Source organism: Pempheris klunzingeri, chromosome 20 (genome assembly GCF_042242105.1).
Source record: "Pempheris klunzingeri isolate RE-2024b chromosome 20, fPemKlu1.hap1, whole genome shotgun sequence".
NCBI classification, from domain to species: domain Eukaryota; kingdom Metazoa; phylum Chordata; class Actinopteri; order Acropomatiformes; family Pempheridae; genus Pempheris; species Pempheris klunzingeri.
Genome location: NC_092031.1, coordinates 3020845 through 3037318, shown reverse-complemented (window position 1 = coordinate 3037318; position 16474 = coordinate 3020845). Strand labels below are relative to the sequence as shown.

The window sequence follows — 16474 nt, the reverse complement described above, 5'->3', positions numbered from 1 at the left end:
GAATATTTATTATTTGGTGATTCGTTGTGGTCGTTTGTTTTTTCTACATTTTTATTTATGATTTATGATATTTTTTATTGTTTTGTGGCCTCATACAAACATTAATCTACTAAATACAGTTTAACTATTAATTATCAAGTTACTGAAAAAAGACTTTAGTCATACCGGAAATCTGAAGGTAGTGACTTCAAAATAAAAGCCTGTAACTTGCCAAAAAAGTTCAAGTAGCTTTACAGGATTAAAATCAAAGGTGTTGTGCTCATTTAATTCTCCTCTGAATGTATTTGTCATTTTGTTAACACGGTTTATTTGATCTTTTTTAAAAGTCTTTAAGTTGTTCAGTAATCGAAGTAAATGTTAAAACTAACTTTTAGCTTGCGGTTCGCTTAAGTGGGCATTTCCAAGAAATAGACGGAGCCTCGAACCGAAGAACGCGTCGCCACGCTCCATAGCTTAAAGTGGGCATCTTCAGGAAGTAGACGGAGCCACAATGCTAATTAGCATCGCCAAGGTAAACTATACAGGAAAATTAATGTCATTTACTCTTCTTGATCCAGCGGTGAGTTGCTTCTTTTAATTCGTGTTCACAAAAACTGTTTTACGGGTGCAATTTTACGACTTTTATCAACGTTTAAACCGTAGTAACCGTTGTTTTTCGTGTTTGCCAAACGTTTTCTCTTTACGGGCAGACATCTTTAAAAGATCCCGGATAACAGATTAAAAATAATGTTTTTACTCATATTTATTCAACATACTGAGTGCTTGGGTGACAAATCAGCAGTTTTGAGCAGTACAGAGCTTTACTTTGACATGTTTTATTTCACCGGAAGTGTGTTTTTGTAATCCCGCAGCTTGACGGCTGTTCCGGTAAACATGAGCGGCACCGATGATTCACGGCGGGCGGAATAACGGGAGCTGAGGAGCGGCTGTGACCGAGCAGAGCGCACCGAACATGGGAGGAAACATGCTCTCACTGTGGCTCAGCTGCGGTAAGTTCACACTTTCTGTTTAAACTCTTTTATTCCACTTTCACTGCGCTGTTTTCTGGGTCAGTAGTGAACAACAAGAGTCTCTGTGTATTATAAAGTAGTTAAATGTGTCTTGGGGCTCATGATGTTTGAGAAAGTGCATGAAAAGTGTATTTTTATGTTGTTATTTTATTGTGTTTCCTCCATAAGAGCACATCAGTAACCAGGGAGTGTCCACGACTTCCCTGGAGCCTGTCAGACAGATTAAAATGCACCTTAAATCCAGTGTAAATAAATAGATATTTTTATTCCAGACAGTCCATATCAGTGTGAGAATGTATAATAAGCAACAATGAAGATATATATAGTCATTCCACACCTACTGGGATCTCTTCCAACCCCTTTTTTACTCATTATTACATTTTATAAACCAGTACACACAAACTAAATAATAATAAATCTATACAGCACAGAAGGTGGGAGCATTCCTCATCACAGACACATCACCTGTAACAGGATCCTGAATGCATCATTAAACGCCACCTGAAGCTGTTTCATACAATCATCTGCACACATGTGAAACTTGTGAACCAGCATGTTGGCTCTCAAATACATTTTACAACGCTGGTGCAACACCTCGTCTTCATCGCACAGGTCTTTCCTCACAATATGTGACTTTTAGTGTCTGTTCTGCTGTAAAGGAAGAAGGAGAATCTCACTTCTGATCCTCTGTAGTTCTAGCGATCATGTCGACTCTCTTCTTGGGGTTAAAGTTGAACATCACACTGCACCACACAGACCGGGAACAGACTCTGAGCAGTTGCTGCAAGCCGATACTATAAGGCAGGGGTCACCAACCTTTTAGAAACTGAGAGCTACTTCATGGGTACTGAGTCAAACGAAGGGCTACCAGTTTGTCACACTCTGAAATAACAAGTTTGCTCAGTTTGCCTTTAGTTATATATTATTATTAATGATTAATGATACTCATCTATGTGAAGACATTGACCACGTTAGTGATTTCTCACAATAATTATCAACAATGACTTAACAAGGTGGGAAACAGATAATATCAATATTACACATTTGATTTCTATTAATCTCAGCAACTGTTTAAATTTTCAGATGATCATTTCTACAACATTTCACAGAAAAAATGTCCCATTTTCACTGCCCACTGACAAAGAGCCTTTGAACACATCACCATAACTTCTCCGTCTGAAAAAGCCTCCTTCTTCTTCTTTATCAGAAAATGTGTAGCTCTAAACGAGGCTTCCGGCCTCCTGAGAACAGACTGCTACTTACCCTAAGCTGCCGTTAGCTCACGGGCTGTTTCCGCCCGTCGCGCGCTTCCCGGTGGGTAGTTAGCATGCTAGTTAGCATGCTAGCTGTGTGACCCGTAGTGAAGTGTCTCTCCACATTGTGCCGCTTTGTCGTCGCCCCGCAAATGAGACACACGCAGTTTTCTTTCACAGTAGTAACAAAGAACTCTTCCTCACATTCACTGTGAAAATGCTGAGTTTTCTTTCTTTTTTCTGTCATGTTTTTTGGATTAGAAACCGCATTCCGTTCCTTCATATCCGCTGCGCCTGCTAGCTTACTCTGCACGAGCGCCAAAGTTTAGTCATGCGCACAACACTGACCTTTGAACTTTGAACTCGAAGAGGTCAGAAGTCACCTAAAACTAGCTAAACTAATTATTTTATTTTTAAAATATTGTCATTTTCAAATCTATATAAATACAAGTGTGATTATAAAAAGAATAGCAACAGAAAAAAAAAATTATTTTAGACGCAGCTCACTGGTGAGTTGTGCTGTTTTTAGAACAGGCCTGCGGGGGGCGACTCATGTGGTCCTTGGGGACCCCTGCTATAAGGAAACAGGTGACCCCTTTAGTCACCAGGAAGGATGCAGATACACTCTTACCTCATCTAACCTGTATGATTTTGAAGTACAACATCCTAATTTAATAAGGGAGGACCCTCTGCTCTGGTAGTTTAACACTTTTCCATGATTTATTCGGCCAAATACTTTAGAAAACACTTATAAAATATATAACGTTGTGGTGTAAAGTCTTCTTCATTCATTAAATGTGAGTAACGCTGAAGACGTCATGTTGTCCTGCAGTTTGGCTCGTGCACGCCTCTGCCGCGCTGCTTCCCGTGGACAGGTACGAGGTGGTCAGACCGCAGAGGATTCTGGGAAGGCAGAGGAGGAGCCTGCCGGGCAACCAGGTGAGCACGCCTCACCCACAAACCACAAAATTTCACAAATTTTTTTTTTACACATTTGAGGTCAATGTTGTTATTTTTACTGTTTTATCTTTATAAAATTAACACTTTTGCCATAAAACATTTAATTAGCGAATAAAATCTGACCGTTAAAAGCACACAGTCATTTTCCACCTCTGTGTTAAACATGAACAACACAGCTGTATGTAAAGTAACGGAAATGAATCTCCTCTTGTTATAATGTCAGTGAGACATCAGTGAACCAGACGTATAATATAATATAATATGATTGATTGATTGATTGATTGATTGTTGATGTGCTTAGCCCTCATGGGTTGGCAAGACAGAAAAGTTCTCTTCTTCAAACATAACTAAAGTGTTTCATTGTCATCCAGCCAAAAGAAATTGGCACAAACGGAGGACATTTTACAAAAAAGAAAAGATCCGTCTCGTCTTTATTTTTGTCTTTTGTGTAAATGATTCTTCACGTCAGGTTTCACACCACAGACGAAAAGTTCAGTGGACCATTTTTCTCTTTACAAAAGGAGCATTTTGTGTGTAATCTCTTGAACATCGCAGCATGGATGACGAATCGCTCGCACAAGATAAGAATTTCAATTCATTTGCCCAAAGACGAGTCTCTGGTCAGACGTCTTTATGAAGCCTCTGATGTTTATGTCCCACTAATGGCCAAAGTGGAAGTAAAAGATCCAATAGCTTGTACTTGTATATTCTCAGTAAGCCCAAACACTGGAGTTTTGTCTTAGTATAATATATACAGTCTTAAAATAGATCCCCTGCCTGATGACTACTTAAGATTCTTTAAGTGCATTCTGCTGATGAGACTTTCACCTTAATAAAAGCCTGACTGCAGACTGACTTTTACCTGCAGCAGAGGTATTTTTTCACTGTGTTGTTGCTGCTACAGTGAATCACTGTAGTTCTTCTGAATACATTCAGTGTAAAAAAAAACTGCTGTGTGACTAATGGACACATTTTCAACAGCTCTATCCTGATACACTTCAGTACAAATTGGCCATTGAAGGAAGGAACCACACAATTCATCTGGAAAAAAACAGGTACATGTTTTTTTCCTAAGCGTCGGCTCCACTTAAGAAACATGCATTGTAATATATAAACACAGAGAACAGAGAAGCTCCTGTTGAAGCTTTTCTCCACCTGTTGTTTTCCAGGAATCTCATCGGGAGAGGCTACACAGAAACACACTACTCAGAGGATGGAGAGAGGGTGACAAGATCGCCGAAGGAGGTGAGATCTTACTTTAATTCACCTCTGAGGCATTAAATGAGGACAAACTAGCACTCAGGTCATTGTGTTTAGGTTGTTTTCTTCCCCTTTTTTTATGACATTTAATCCTCAGAAAAATATAGATGTGAGAGATGAATGTATATAAATGATTGTTGCTGCCCCAGTGTTCATACTTTAGGTGATCAAATAAAGGTTTTCGTTGCTCCGGCAGTAAATTGAGGGAAAGTTTCAACCTCCTGCTTGAGTTTTCCTAACAGAAATCAATGTTACCCGAACATTAATGCTACATCTGAACCTGTACATCCAGGTGCTTTAGCCTCATAATGCCAGCAGAAGTTACATGTTGTGAAACGCCTCAGTTCGCTTCACCCGCGCCGACTCTAGGTGAACCAAAACGCGATAAAGATCCGACATTCCTGCCCGCTTCTTCATAATTTCATGGGCGCTAAAGACAAAGGGCGCCTTTGTGAGTGACGTCTAGAGCAGGAATGTAAAGCACTGACACACACACTCGTGTTTCCGTCCAGGACCACTGCTACTACCACGGCCACATCGAAGGCTCGGCCGACTCCTCGGTCAGCGTCGCCGTCTGTTCAGGCATCAGGTGAGAGGATCGGGTTGTTTTCACAGCTTCACACTTCCTGTTTGTTATGTGTTGCTCATTTTATCTCCAGTAAAAGTTCCTCAGAATCTTGTGAAATGTTTTGCTTCATGATATTTAGTAATCATTAGTTTACCAAGCCTGCATTTCATCTCTTTTACTTTCCCTTATTTTGTTATGTTTTTAAGTCACATTTATGCCTTTTTCTCATCAGTACATCTACAAATGAGGAGTTGTGTCGTCTTGTTTTCTGTGTTTTCAGTGGCTTTGTGAGAGCTCAGCAGCAGGTTTACCTGGTGGAGCCTCTGGGACACTCTGATGACGGAGACCACGCAGTTTACAGACACGAGCATCTGAAGATCAGCGGCAGACCCGGCTGTGGCTCCTCGACCAACAACAGCACACCGGACAACCGGGACCAGGACCGGGACCAGGGCCCTCGGCTCGCTGGCCTCTTCAGGTCCAGATCATGGGTAGGTGACATGGATGTGGTTTGATCTTAGTGAGCCAAGAGGTGATGGAAGTCCAGGGTCCTGCATGTCCAGTGTGTATTTATCAGTAGATACAGTAGACTGTGTGACCAGTCTACCTTTTCCCAAGTTAAAGACGTTTAACACAAAAACATTTAACAATGAACATCAAATGTACAAACACACATGCTGTCAGTTGAAAAGTGTAAGTAAGACAACTTTATTTGTCCGACAACAGAGGAGGCAGAAACAAAATGCCAGTAAAAACAAAAGATATAACAAATATAAAAATATATACATATATTATATAATATATTTGTTGCATTATGCTTATTAATGTGGAAAGAATATATTCATCCTTAATGACATTAATCAGCCGGAGACGTGTTGAGTGTAACTGTGACAGGAGGATGTTTGATTTTATTGTAATACTGGACTTTAACACGGACACTTGCATCAGTGTGATAAAGTTCCTTTGAATTATCGGAGGGGATTTTCTATTATCAACAGCGTCATTATTGCAAAGCGAATCCTGGCAGGGTGACACAGGACTTGATTCGTCCTGAAGAGCTTCGTTTTGCGATAATGACGCCGCTTCGTTCTAAAGAAATCAACAAAACACTGACTTGAAAATGATTTTATTGATTTAAAAATGACTTTATGGCTTTAGTCCATATCAGCGGTCTGTCGTAGGGAAGTAAAAGTCTGTAGAATATAATAAGAAGTTTTCAACAACACAGGAAACTGATATATGAAACTTGCAGAGACCATGAGGTGATGAGGATGCAGCTGTAACATTAAAGGTTACTTCTTCTCATTCGTGCTGCTCTCATTGTTTTATTGTATTTCTCTGCTTTGATCACTAACCAAAGTCCACTTCCTGTTGTACTAATGTGTGTGTCACTGTGTCACAGTCTGTCTGACGTCTTTGGTTACTTTGATTCAAAAGTACGTGAAGAAATCCCAGAAAAAAAGTCTCAACATTTTTCTGAACTGATGGTTTTCATTAGGGCTGATTTCAGGGGATGCTGCCGCCCCCTCAGGTCCTCTGCTTCCTGTGTCCACGGCCAGGACTTTTTTTTTTTTTATGTTGATTTGGATTTTAATAAGAACATTTGCCCAAAGCTTGTATTTCTGTTTCTTGTCTTCCTTCCAGACAACCAAACCCGTTGCAGGTCCGCAGAGGTTTGTGGAGCTGTTTGTGGTGGTGGACAGCACTGAGGCAAATATCTGCTTTTCATTCCTCCACAAATATAACTTCCATCACTTAGTTAATCTGGTCTGGATAAGCGGTGGATAAGTGTCAGGACAGAGATGGATGGATGAATGAATCTGACTGTGCTCATCTCCTCCCTTCCTCCAGTACAAGCAATACGGAAGTGAGACTAAGTCCCGTATTCTTCAGGCTCTAAATCACGTTGACAAGGTAAATTTATTTCTGTTGAAGCTCGTGTTTTGGAAGCTGTTTTCTTGGCGCTGGCGTTGCCGTCGGCGCTCTTAGCCAGCAGCTTCCCAGCACGCTCCCCCCTGAGCGCCTCCCTCCTCTGCCTGCAGCTGTATCACCCTCTGAACATCCGCATCATGCTGGTGGGGTTGGAGATCTGGACGTACAAGGACTACATTGACGTCGACGGTGATTCAGAGATCGCCCTGGACAATTTCCTCCTGTGGCGCCAGTCGGATCTTCTGCAGAGGTCGAAGCACGACAACGCCCAGTTTGTGACGTGAGGATCCGTTTTAATACCTGTGCAGGTGGTAAACGCTGTAATTCTGCCTGTTTGACCTCATGCTACATTTTTCCCTCAACAGCGGCAAAGATTTTGACGGAGATACAGTCGGACTGGCAAATAAGTTTGCCATGTGCACTGAAAATTCAGGTGGAGTCAATCAGGTATGAACAATGACCTCTAACTCACATGGGCTGTGGCATTTTAAGATCCATCCTGCTGAATTTAAAGCGACGCTCGTGTATTTCTCCTCCAGGACCATCACGATAACCTGATAGGCCTCGCCTCCACCATCGCCCACGAGATGGGACATAACTTTGGCTTGTCTCATGACGCCGCAGGCTGTGTGTGCGGTCCACCTTACAGCAGTGGGAACTGTGTCATGGCAGAAAAGCTCAGGTGAGCTTTGCAAGACGCAAAAACACTGTGATGATTTTTATTCCTGTTTTGTGTTTTTGAGTGTCGTATTTCATCCAGAGCTTCATGAACGCTCAGTGTGCAGAGTGGAAGCCGTCACAGCAGCAGATTAACACCCACGGTTGTTGAGTAAAATCTTTAATCTTTAATAACAATTAATATTTCATCTCCTTGCTTCCCTTCAGGACAGGAAGCCAAGCATTCCCAGAGCTGTTCAGCAACTGCAGCGTGGGTCAGCTCGCTGAATTCATGGAGCGAGCTCAGCCCAGCTGCTTGTCGAAGCCACCGGCTCATGTGAAGACTTTGAGTGTGGGCCCTCGCTGTGGAAACGGCCTGCTGGACCCTGGAGAGGAGTGCGACTGTGGCACTGTGGAGGTACAACTGGCACCGGTCGTAAAGAATCAGTCATTTTTGGGACCTTGGAAAGTTTAAATATATCCTGTGGTGAAGGGAGACATTAGGGGTTTCTGTTTAAGCTGACTGGTGTGGTTTCCTGTGTCCGAGGTTGCAGCTAATAAAAGGGCCGTTAGTGGTGATTCAGGAAAGCTGGAGTTTGGCCTCAGAGAGCTGAAATTAAAATAGTTTTCCTGTGCGCTCACATCTTATCAGAGAGACGGGATTCTTGGCAGAGATGCTGCTGGAGATTTAACTCTGATCTGTTTGAGTGGATTCACAAACACAAACATGACTCGACTACAAAAGATTGTGCTTTTTTTTTTTCTAGGAATGTAAGAATCCTTGTTGCGATGCCTCAACTTGTCGCCTGACTGAAGGATCCCAGTGTGCTCACGGCCTGTGCTGTGACACCTGCCAGGTACTTTAGCTCCGTTACCCAGCTGCTTTTCTTTAACTTTTTCAGCTGAAACATATTCTGCAGGCGTGTTAGCAGCTCTGTGAGGCTGCACAGTGCTGCTTGGAGCTACAAGCTGACGTCAGGATGTGAAAGTACCAGATTTTATGGCAGTCAGGCCAATATTAGTTGCCTGTCCAGCCGATACCTTTGGAGATACTGGCAGCAGCATGTCAAAGCCTGGGTTTAGAGATCCAGATCAGCTGCAGAGAGGCCAGTCATGCAGACACACCCTGCTGCTGGTGCATTAAAATAGTAACAAAAGAAAGTTACTGCAAAAACCACATTGTAAGAGCAGCAGTTTGATAATAACAGGAAGCAGAGGTTGATATGCTGCTGTTTCCATGTACTGTAACTTACAACATCCTTCCTCAAATGACACTTTCAAAGACTGGAAGAGGTGCTGCAAGTAATGAAATACCACATAAATGCACAAGTTAATTATAGACGGGGTTTAACTTCTGCTTCTGCTGACTCTTCCTTTATTCTCACCTGAAATCTGCTTCAACCCGCAGTTCAGAGCGGCTGGAAGTGTTTGCAGAAAGTCAGCCGGTGACTGTGACCTGGCCGAATACTGCAGCGGGGTGTCGGAGGATTGCCCCGAGGACGCCTTCGAGATGAACGGCAAGCCGTGCTACGGCCAGGCTCAGGGCTACTGCTACAACGGCCAGTGCCCAACGCACGAGCAGCACTGCTGGAGGCTGTTTGGAGCAGGTACACACTCCTGACGGCACCGTCGGTCAAGTAAAACACACACAATAAACTGCAACTGGCTATTTCCACCCAGTCTGGTCAGTTAAATGATGAGGGGGTGATGGCTGAATGGTTTTGGTGCAGCACAGTGAACCAACAGTGTAGCCACAGTTTGGTTAGGTTTAGGTAAAATACTTGGTTAGATTTAGAAAAAGATCAGCGATTGGGTTAAAATAATATGTAAATAGCTGATGTGGCAGTTAAAAAGAAGGAGCATTGTTTGCACCAGCGTTTTCTGGATCCTTTGATCCGACAAGCTGAGCCTCAAGGAGCTTCGGTTGTTTGTCTATTTCTGGTTATCTCTGTAAGTTTCTGTCACATGGTGGAAGCGGCTATTTCTAAGAAAGATTTAACAACGTATGTTTGTATTATAAAGCACCACAGAGAATTTAATGAATAGCACTCTCACAGAGACTCTCTGCTTCTACAGAGAAGTGCGTTTAAAAAGATGTCCCAACCACATGTAACACTATTTCCCATAAGTTGCTCTTTAATCTTCTCATTCCACTCTGTCTGACAATATCATGTGCAGAGGTGTCCTGGATCTATTTGTATCAGGGAATTGTATGTATTGATATCAGCTCTGGTTAAAATAAAGATATTGAGATAGTGGGTCAAAATCATGACTCTCAGTTTGACTCTCTGAATCTAAATAATGAGACATTATGTCAGAACTCTGACTCAGTAAGTTGGAAGTATCTCATAATATGAATTATGACCTGTTTTTTAATGTGTTGTTGTCCCTTAATACCCAGTAGACAGTAGAGTTGACGGGAAATGAGAAGAGAGAGACCAAAGCCAAACAAACATTGTTAGTGTGTTTACAGTCGGCCCGTTCACCCTCTGGACCTCCAGGGCATCCCTGACGTCTGAGCTACGACTTTACTGTCTCAAAATTACAACATAGTAGATCTTCATCATTCCTAACTTTATATCTGGCTTCTCCAGGCACCCAAACAAACTCCCCTAATAAACTCGTGCTGAAATTCTATGTCTGTAATGCTCTGATATTTCAATTCAGATTTAAAAGGTCTAAACATTTCATGCTTTTGTTCATAACCTTTGTAGTTAACCCTGAGTGTGCTCTTCCCTCAGGGACCAGAGTTGCACCTGATGTGTGTTTTGACCTGAACAAACGGGGCGAAGAAGACACCAACTGTGGGAGGAACAAATTCGGCTACACCCGCTGCACTGCTCCGTACGTACCGACAACCTGAGCTGCTTTCTGTGAAGGTTCATCACAAAAGAAACCTTTACGCTAGTTTTTATGATTGAGTTGTGGATCTTTCTTTTTATGCAGGAATCTGAAGTGTGGATCTATATTTTGTGGAGGAGGGGACAAGTCCATCACAGGCAAAGGGGCGTCCTACATAGTGTACGGCATCGAATGTAAGCTAGCTGTGGACGACGACCAGACCAGAAACTTCGACATGGTGCCAAAAGGGACCAGATGTGGACCAAACAAGGTAAAACCCTCACACTCACGCATTATGTGGAGCTTTGTGAGTTATTTTGGGTGTTTTTGCTGAGAATCCAACACTTGTGCACAGGTTTGCCTCGACAACAGATGTGTGGACATATCAGTTTACGGAACAAAAGAGGATTGTGCAAAGAAATGCAGCAACCATGGGGTAAGAGAGCTATTTTAGGGTCTGAAATCACTTGTAGCTGTTTTCAATTTGTCAAATGTGTTGACTCATTGCAATTTATCTTTAGGTGTGTAATCACAAGAATAACTGCCAGTGCTCTCCTGGCTGGGCTCCACCCTACTGTGACATCCAGTATGCTGATTTGCCTCAAGGTACAGGACGCTTCATTGGAACTCATGTTATGGCTGCAAACGTGTGAAAAGTCCAGCTTTTTTTAGCAGGTTTTAGTCGCTTAGCACAAAATCTTAAACAGTATCGGCTCAAACTGAAGGTCAGATCTCAGTGAGCAGCTCATGAATCATCGTTCCAAGAAAGAAACATGAGTGATTCATAAAAGGGAGACTTCAGAGTATTCGAAGTGGGGCTGTTTGAGCTTCTTATCATAGTCACTTTATTATCTACAGTAGATGGAGGTCGGCACGCCCCAGTTTTGGGGAGCGGGCAGGACGCTAAAACACAGAGCAGACAGTGATCTCCTGCTTCTTACAGCGTCGAACTAATCGGGTGTTCCTGATGTTTCTTAAATATTGATCTGCGTTAGAGAGTTTTTTCCTGATTGCCATTTGTCTAAAGCGACGACAGCATAAAAAGCCAGTAGACAATAGATGAAAAACACAAAGACAAGTCAAACTACACATTTAAAAAGCAGCTCGTGCCAGTGTCAGTGGCTCAGATCCCATCAAGCGACTTCTTAAATATAGTTTTAGTCGCTAGATGGACTCTACGGCTTAGATTTGCCTCTAGCTTTTGGTGTTTGCCCACTGTTTTGTTCACCATTGGCACAATCCTGGATGCTTTATTCTTAGATCTGCAGTTTAGGTGACTCTACCAGGCTGGAAGGTGAAAAGTTAAGTTCCAGCTTCATCACGTTGGCCGTTAAGAGACTCTGTTTTTATATATTGTTTTATGCAGATGATTAATTCTTCTGTCGGCTACACTGATTGGTAAGCTAGCAGACTTTTCTTGTCTTTATGAAACAATTGAAGACAACATGTTTGACAGCAAAACTTTCCACAATGCAACCAAAAATTAGATTTCAGAATAAAACTAGTGCCGCTGAAATCAAAAAATGTTTTATAGTAAGAAACCTTAAGTTTTGGGTGCGACCGACGCCGACAGGTGAACGACATGTTTCTACTGGCCAGACGATCTGAGCGGCAGCTTTCCAACATCCACCGTTAGTAAACGAGGGATTGTGGAAAGTTTTGCTCTCAAGAATAAATAATAAAGCATAATGAGTATAAAAAAAACAATAAGCATAATAAAGATTCAGAAGTAACCTCACAGGCTGCGCCGTGTATAAGCAGTGACCTTTCACACAAAGAGCCACTTGCTGCATTAGACAGTTGGACAGTTTGCCAAGTGATTGTGCAACTGTTCAGTTCTCACAGTGCTGGGATACAAACACTAGTACAAGAGGAAGAAGAGACACTTTCACACAGAGAGAAGTTATGAAATAACTCCTCAGAACAGGATAAACAACACTGAGCTGCTTCATTTATGGTGAAACAAGGGGCTCTCTACCATTACCACAGTAATGTGTTATATCACAAAACCTTCTCATTATAACACAAAATCAGGATGTCCCATTAAACCAGTCAGTAGTATATATATAAGAGGTGGATGTTTTCACTGTGATGCCTCCAGTTTGGCATGGTCTTAGTTTTTTTGGAGCCAGAAGCGACGAAGACCAGCCTCTGATTGATTAATCACGAGGAGGTCTAAATCATATTGTGCTTTACTGTCTATTTGGGACCATAACTTACTAAAAGAACCTCCTGCTGTGCTGAAGAAGACTGTAAACTAGCGGCTGAGACCATAAACTCATCAGGAAAATGTTCACTGAGCTGATTAATGCTCATTTTCCTCATTGACTTCCATCCAATCGCCTCCTGCTGGACGTTAGGATGTGAGGATATATTTCGGCACACTGGTGTTTTGAGCTAAATGCTAACATGCTCGCAATGATGATGCTAAATCAGACGAATTGACCCGATGATGGGGCTTAATGCAGACTCAGAGGTTCAGAGGTGGACCATGAATGTCTGCACCACATTTCGTGTGAAAATAGCTGACGTTATATCTCAGTTTGGACTGAATGAGCAGCATTTCCCTCCACAGAGCCTCTTGGCTACAAACAATTGTGTGTGAAAGAAGGATTTTAACAAGAGAGACAGTGTGTGGAACAAAGTGCAGCTGTACTGGTCTAAAATCCCTGTTTACGCCTGCAGGTCAGACGGGGATCGTGGCCGGTGTGTGTGCCGTCCTCGCCGTCCTTCTGCTGCTGTCTGCAGTGATCGCAGGGCTCATGTGCTGCAAGAAGGACAACATGGACAACTACTTTTCTAAAAGGTGGTTTGTTTTTTTTTTTACTTCTGTCTCACATCCAGCTCTGCCCACGCTCTGTTTCTGGGTTTTAGCCCTCCACTTCCCAGCTGAATAACCTTTGTGTCTGCAGGAAAGTGCATTCAGACACAGGCAGGCTGAACCCGATGTTCCAGGAGCCGAACGGTAAAGACAGACCTCAGATCAGCCAGCCCACTTTTATGGAGTCAACAGCAACGCAGGAGCACTGCTCTCCTCTGATGGTCACCGTGACTCCCAGCAGACCCGCCCCACAGGTACAGCTAGTTAGTTAATCATGTTGGGGCGAGTCACATGCAGAGTACTAGAACATTTATTTTAACTCTTTGTTTCCCCTCCAGCCGCCACAGAAACCGTCCTCCGTGACTCCTGCCTCCCAAACTGAGCCGGTAAGCTTTAAAAAAAACATTAAAAAAAAAAAGTGAAATGTGAGCTAATGCATAATGCAGACTGAGGATCACATTCAGAGTTGGCAACTTAAGTGAAATTAAATAATTGATGGAGAAAGTTATCTGTATTCAGACTCGTGGTGTGCAGCTGCTTAGAGGTGGTGATATTCTTTGAGTGTCTCTACTTTCTGAGTCAAGCCCGTTGATTCCTACTGAATATTTCTTTTTAAAAACACGTCATAAACATATTTTGATTTTTAAATGCTGCTCTGTAATTTCCTCAAACAGGTGGTCACTGTGGTTTTTAGTAAAAGTTCCTCAAATAGGAGAAAATAATGCAAATGTTCAGGACTATTTTCAGTGGCGGATGAATCCACATTTGGATTTGTTCAACAATGGTGCTCTAAGGCAGATATACGATATATGAGACTCTTTCTTCTTCTTCTTCTTCTTCACTACAGACCAAACCTCAGCCTCCATCTAAACCGCTGCCGCCTCTGAACAGAACACAGGTGAGTCACACCTGCAGTGGCGTTACGATTGGTCCACTTCAAGAGGACGTTCAGTGCCGCTAAAACAATCAGCCAATCAGAGCTTCAGCCAGCAAATTTTGATAATTAAAAGTAATTTTATGCAGCAAAAACAGTGTTAGTTATGTATAACGTAGATTTACTTTACTATTTACTTACTATTTTGAATTATTTCTGTTGTGTTTTATTTATTTAAGTAGTTTCTGACCTGAGATATCTGAGGAAATCTCCCTTTTCTACGTTAAATGTTCTGGAAAAGTGTTTAAAAAAGCTGCCAGACTTTTATGTGCCTGTCGGGACCAGAAGGTTTAGACTCCATGTCAGTTTTCTTCCTGGTCTGTCAGGTGAAATCTTTTGCAGGTTTTAAACTACGCTGGGAGAAACTTTGGTGCATTTATTTCTTCTTTTTAAAGAGTTTATCTGTTTCCTGTGCTGCCTTTACATGCGAGTTTCCCCTCTGGGAATCATTAAACTCTTATCTTGTGGTCGCAGACGATCTTCTGTCACGGGTTGGACTGTTATTCTTATTTTTTCTCCTCCTAAAAAACCTCCACAGTTTTAGGAGCAGAGGCAGAAACTCCACATTCAAAAACGTGTCTGAAACGCATCGTGTTTTGTTTTTCAGCACACGGCGGTCAAACCAAGTCCTCCTCCTGTACCTCCGGTCAAGCCCAGCCCTCCTGCGGCTGTCAGAACGAAGCCGTGCGCTCCCCCGCCGCCCCCAGTGAAGCCACAGCTTCGCAGACTCGAGTGAAATTCTCCTGAAAAGCATCAAGTTTCACCAAAGCGGAGGAGATTCGGCGTGCAGATGAACACGCTGACAGAGAGCGATCCTGATTCACAGAGGCCAAAGAGTCCGGAAAAGTTCACTCTCTTTCTTCTGCTGTGCATGAACAAGACTTCACCGACGGAGAATGTCTTTGATAACGAAACGAGACCAACGGCTTCACAGCTGCTGTGGAAACGTGATATTTTTATTTTTTTTGTGTTGTTTGTTCTTTCTGCTAACGTCCTTTGTAACAAACATTTATCTCATTGCACTTTTACAAGCGCGAGCAAAACGGTGCTCACATGAAAATGTACTTTTAAAATATTTATCAAATGTTTGTGCAAGGGACTGTAAGAAATGTATTAGATAGCGGGGGAAGGGACGTTATGTGGGAGGCTCTGTCGCTGATTTAGCATAATACACACTGTCCCATTTAAGTATTACGTTTAAAATTATAAAAATACACAATTTAAATTTCTTTATGCACCTTAAACTTGTAATAACTGATAATTGTCCAGCCGACAGCAGTTATGGAGCAACATTATTGCTCATTTGTCCAATATTCTCTCTCTTTTACCTCCGTTTTTGGTCTCCACCACCTCCTGGCTCGTCTCTAGCTGTCGTAAAGTCGAGTGGAGGTGCAGATTCAGGCGATAATTCCCTGCAGTTATAGTTAAACGCCTGTTAAAATTTACAGTGGATACATTTGTTGCTATAAAAATATTGATTAAAGTCACTTTAATAGTAGAATTAGTCGGATTTTCCCACAGAACGATGTCTGGAAAACAATCCCTCTTTTAGCGTGTAGCCTCCAGCCAATAGCGACCAGGTGCCAGATCGGATCGAAATACAAATATCGGACAAATTAGTTCCAAAACAAGAGTGAGTTTTGAGGCTTTGTAGATATTAGGGTGTCGTAGTTACAGTCCCTAAACTGTGTGTTCGCCAGTCTGTGCCTTCTACAAGGTTCATTTTTTACTTGAAATCCTATGAATGGTACGTACAGTCCAACGACCTGTGTGTGTTACTGTGGTTCAGCTTGAAACATTTACACACTCCTTTGTTTGCTTGTTTTCAGTCCCAAGGGTGTGTGTGTGTGTGTGTGTGTGTGTGTGTGTGTGTGTGTGTGTGTGTGTGTGTGTGTGTGTGTGTGTGTGTGTGTGTGTGTGTCTCTGAGCCTCGAGGAGCAGCAACTTTTCTTTCTTACTGCACTGATAAGTTTCCAGGGTTTCATACGTTGTGGTTTAAAATGTAAATTAGTGGAAATTTCACTCATTATTGCTCCTAAAATACCAAATATTAGTTGTTGTGATCAGTCTTCCTTTTTAATCTGTCGTGACCGATTGATTGAATGTGAACATGGAATGAATTCCCACGAAGGAAGCTTTTATCGCAGCACTTTATTGTCAGCGTGAAGCGAAACAGCTTCTAATCTGCCGTCGTTTCCTTCAAGGTTCATCCACGATTAAAAGTTTTCCTCGAACGAC

The 16474-nt window shown here is 42.3% G+C and overlaps 1 protein-coding gene across 1 annotated transcript; it reads left to right on the top strand.

Moving 5' to 3' along the window:
- The first annotated feature begins 904 nt into the window (after window positions 1-904).
- Window positions 905-16474, top strand: adam8b (ADAM metallopeptidase domain 8b). The gene is made up of 23 exons (XM_070851375.1): window positions 905-989; window positions 3096-3202; window positions 4205-4278; window positions 4393-4468; window positions 4996-5072; window positions 5332-5542; window positions 6696-6761; window positions 6903-6965; window positions 7094-7263; window positions 7349-7430; window positions 7523-7665; window positions 7869-8058; window positions 8408-8497; window positions 9049-9247; window positions 10382-10484; window positions 10587-10752; window positions 10837-10917; window positions 11003-11087; window positions 13167-13287; window positions 13394-13556; window positions 13641-13688; window positions 14150-14200; window positions 14844-16474. The coding sequence occupies exons 1-23, from the start codon at window positions 953-955 to the stop codon at window positions 14970-14972; spliced, it is 2532 nt and encodes an 843-aa protein (XP_070707476.1). The 5' UTR covers window positions 905-952; the 3' UTR covers window positions 14973-16474.

Coding starts and splice junctions, on each gene's coding strand:
- adam8b (XM_070851375.1), top strand. CDS start 953: ATGGGAGGAAACATGCTCTCACTGTGGCTCAGCTGCG. Junction 4,469..4,995: donor TGACAAGATCGCCGAAGGAG/GTGAGATCTTAC, acceptor GTTTCCGTCCAG/GACCACTGCTACTACCACGG. Junction 13,557..13,640: donor CCAGCAGACCCGCCCCACAG/GTACAGCTAGTT, acceptor TTTCCCCTCCAG/CCGCCACAGAAACCGTCCTC.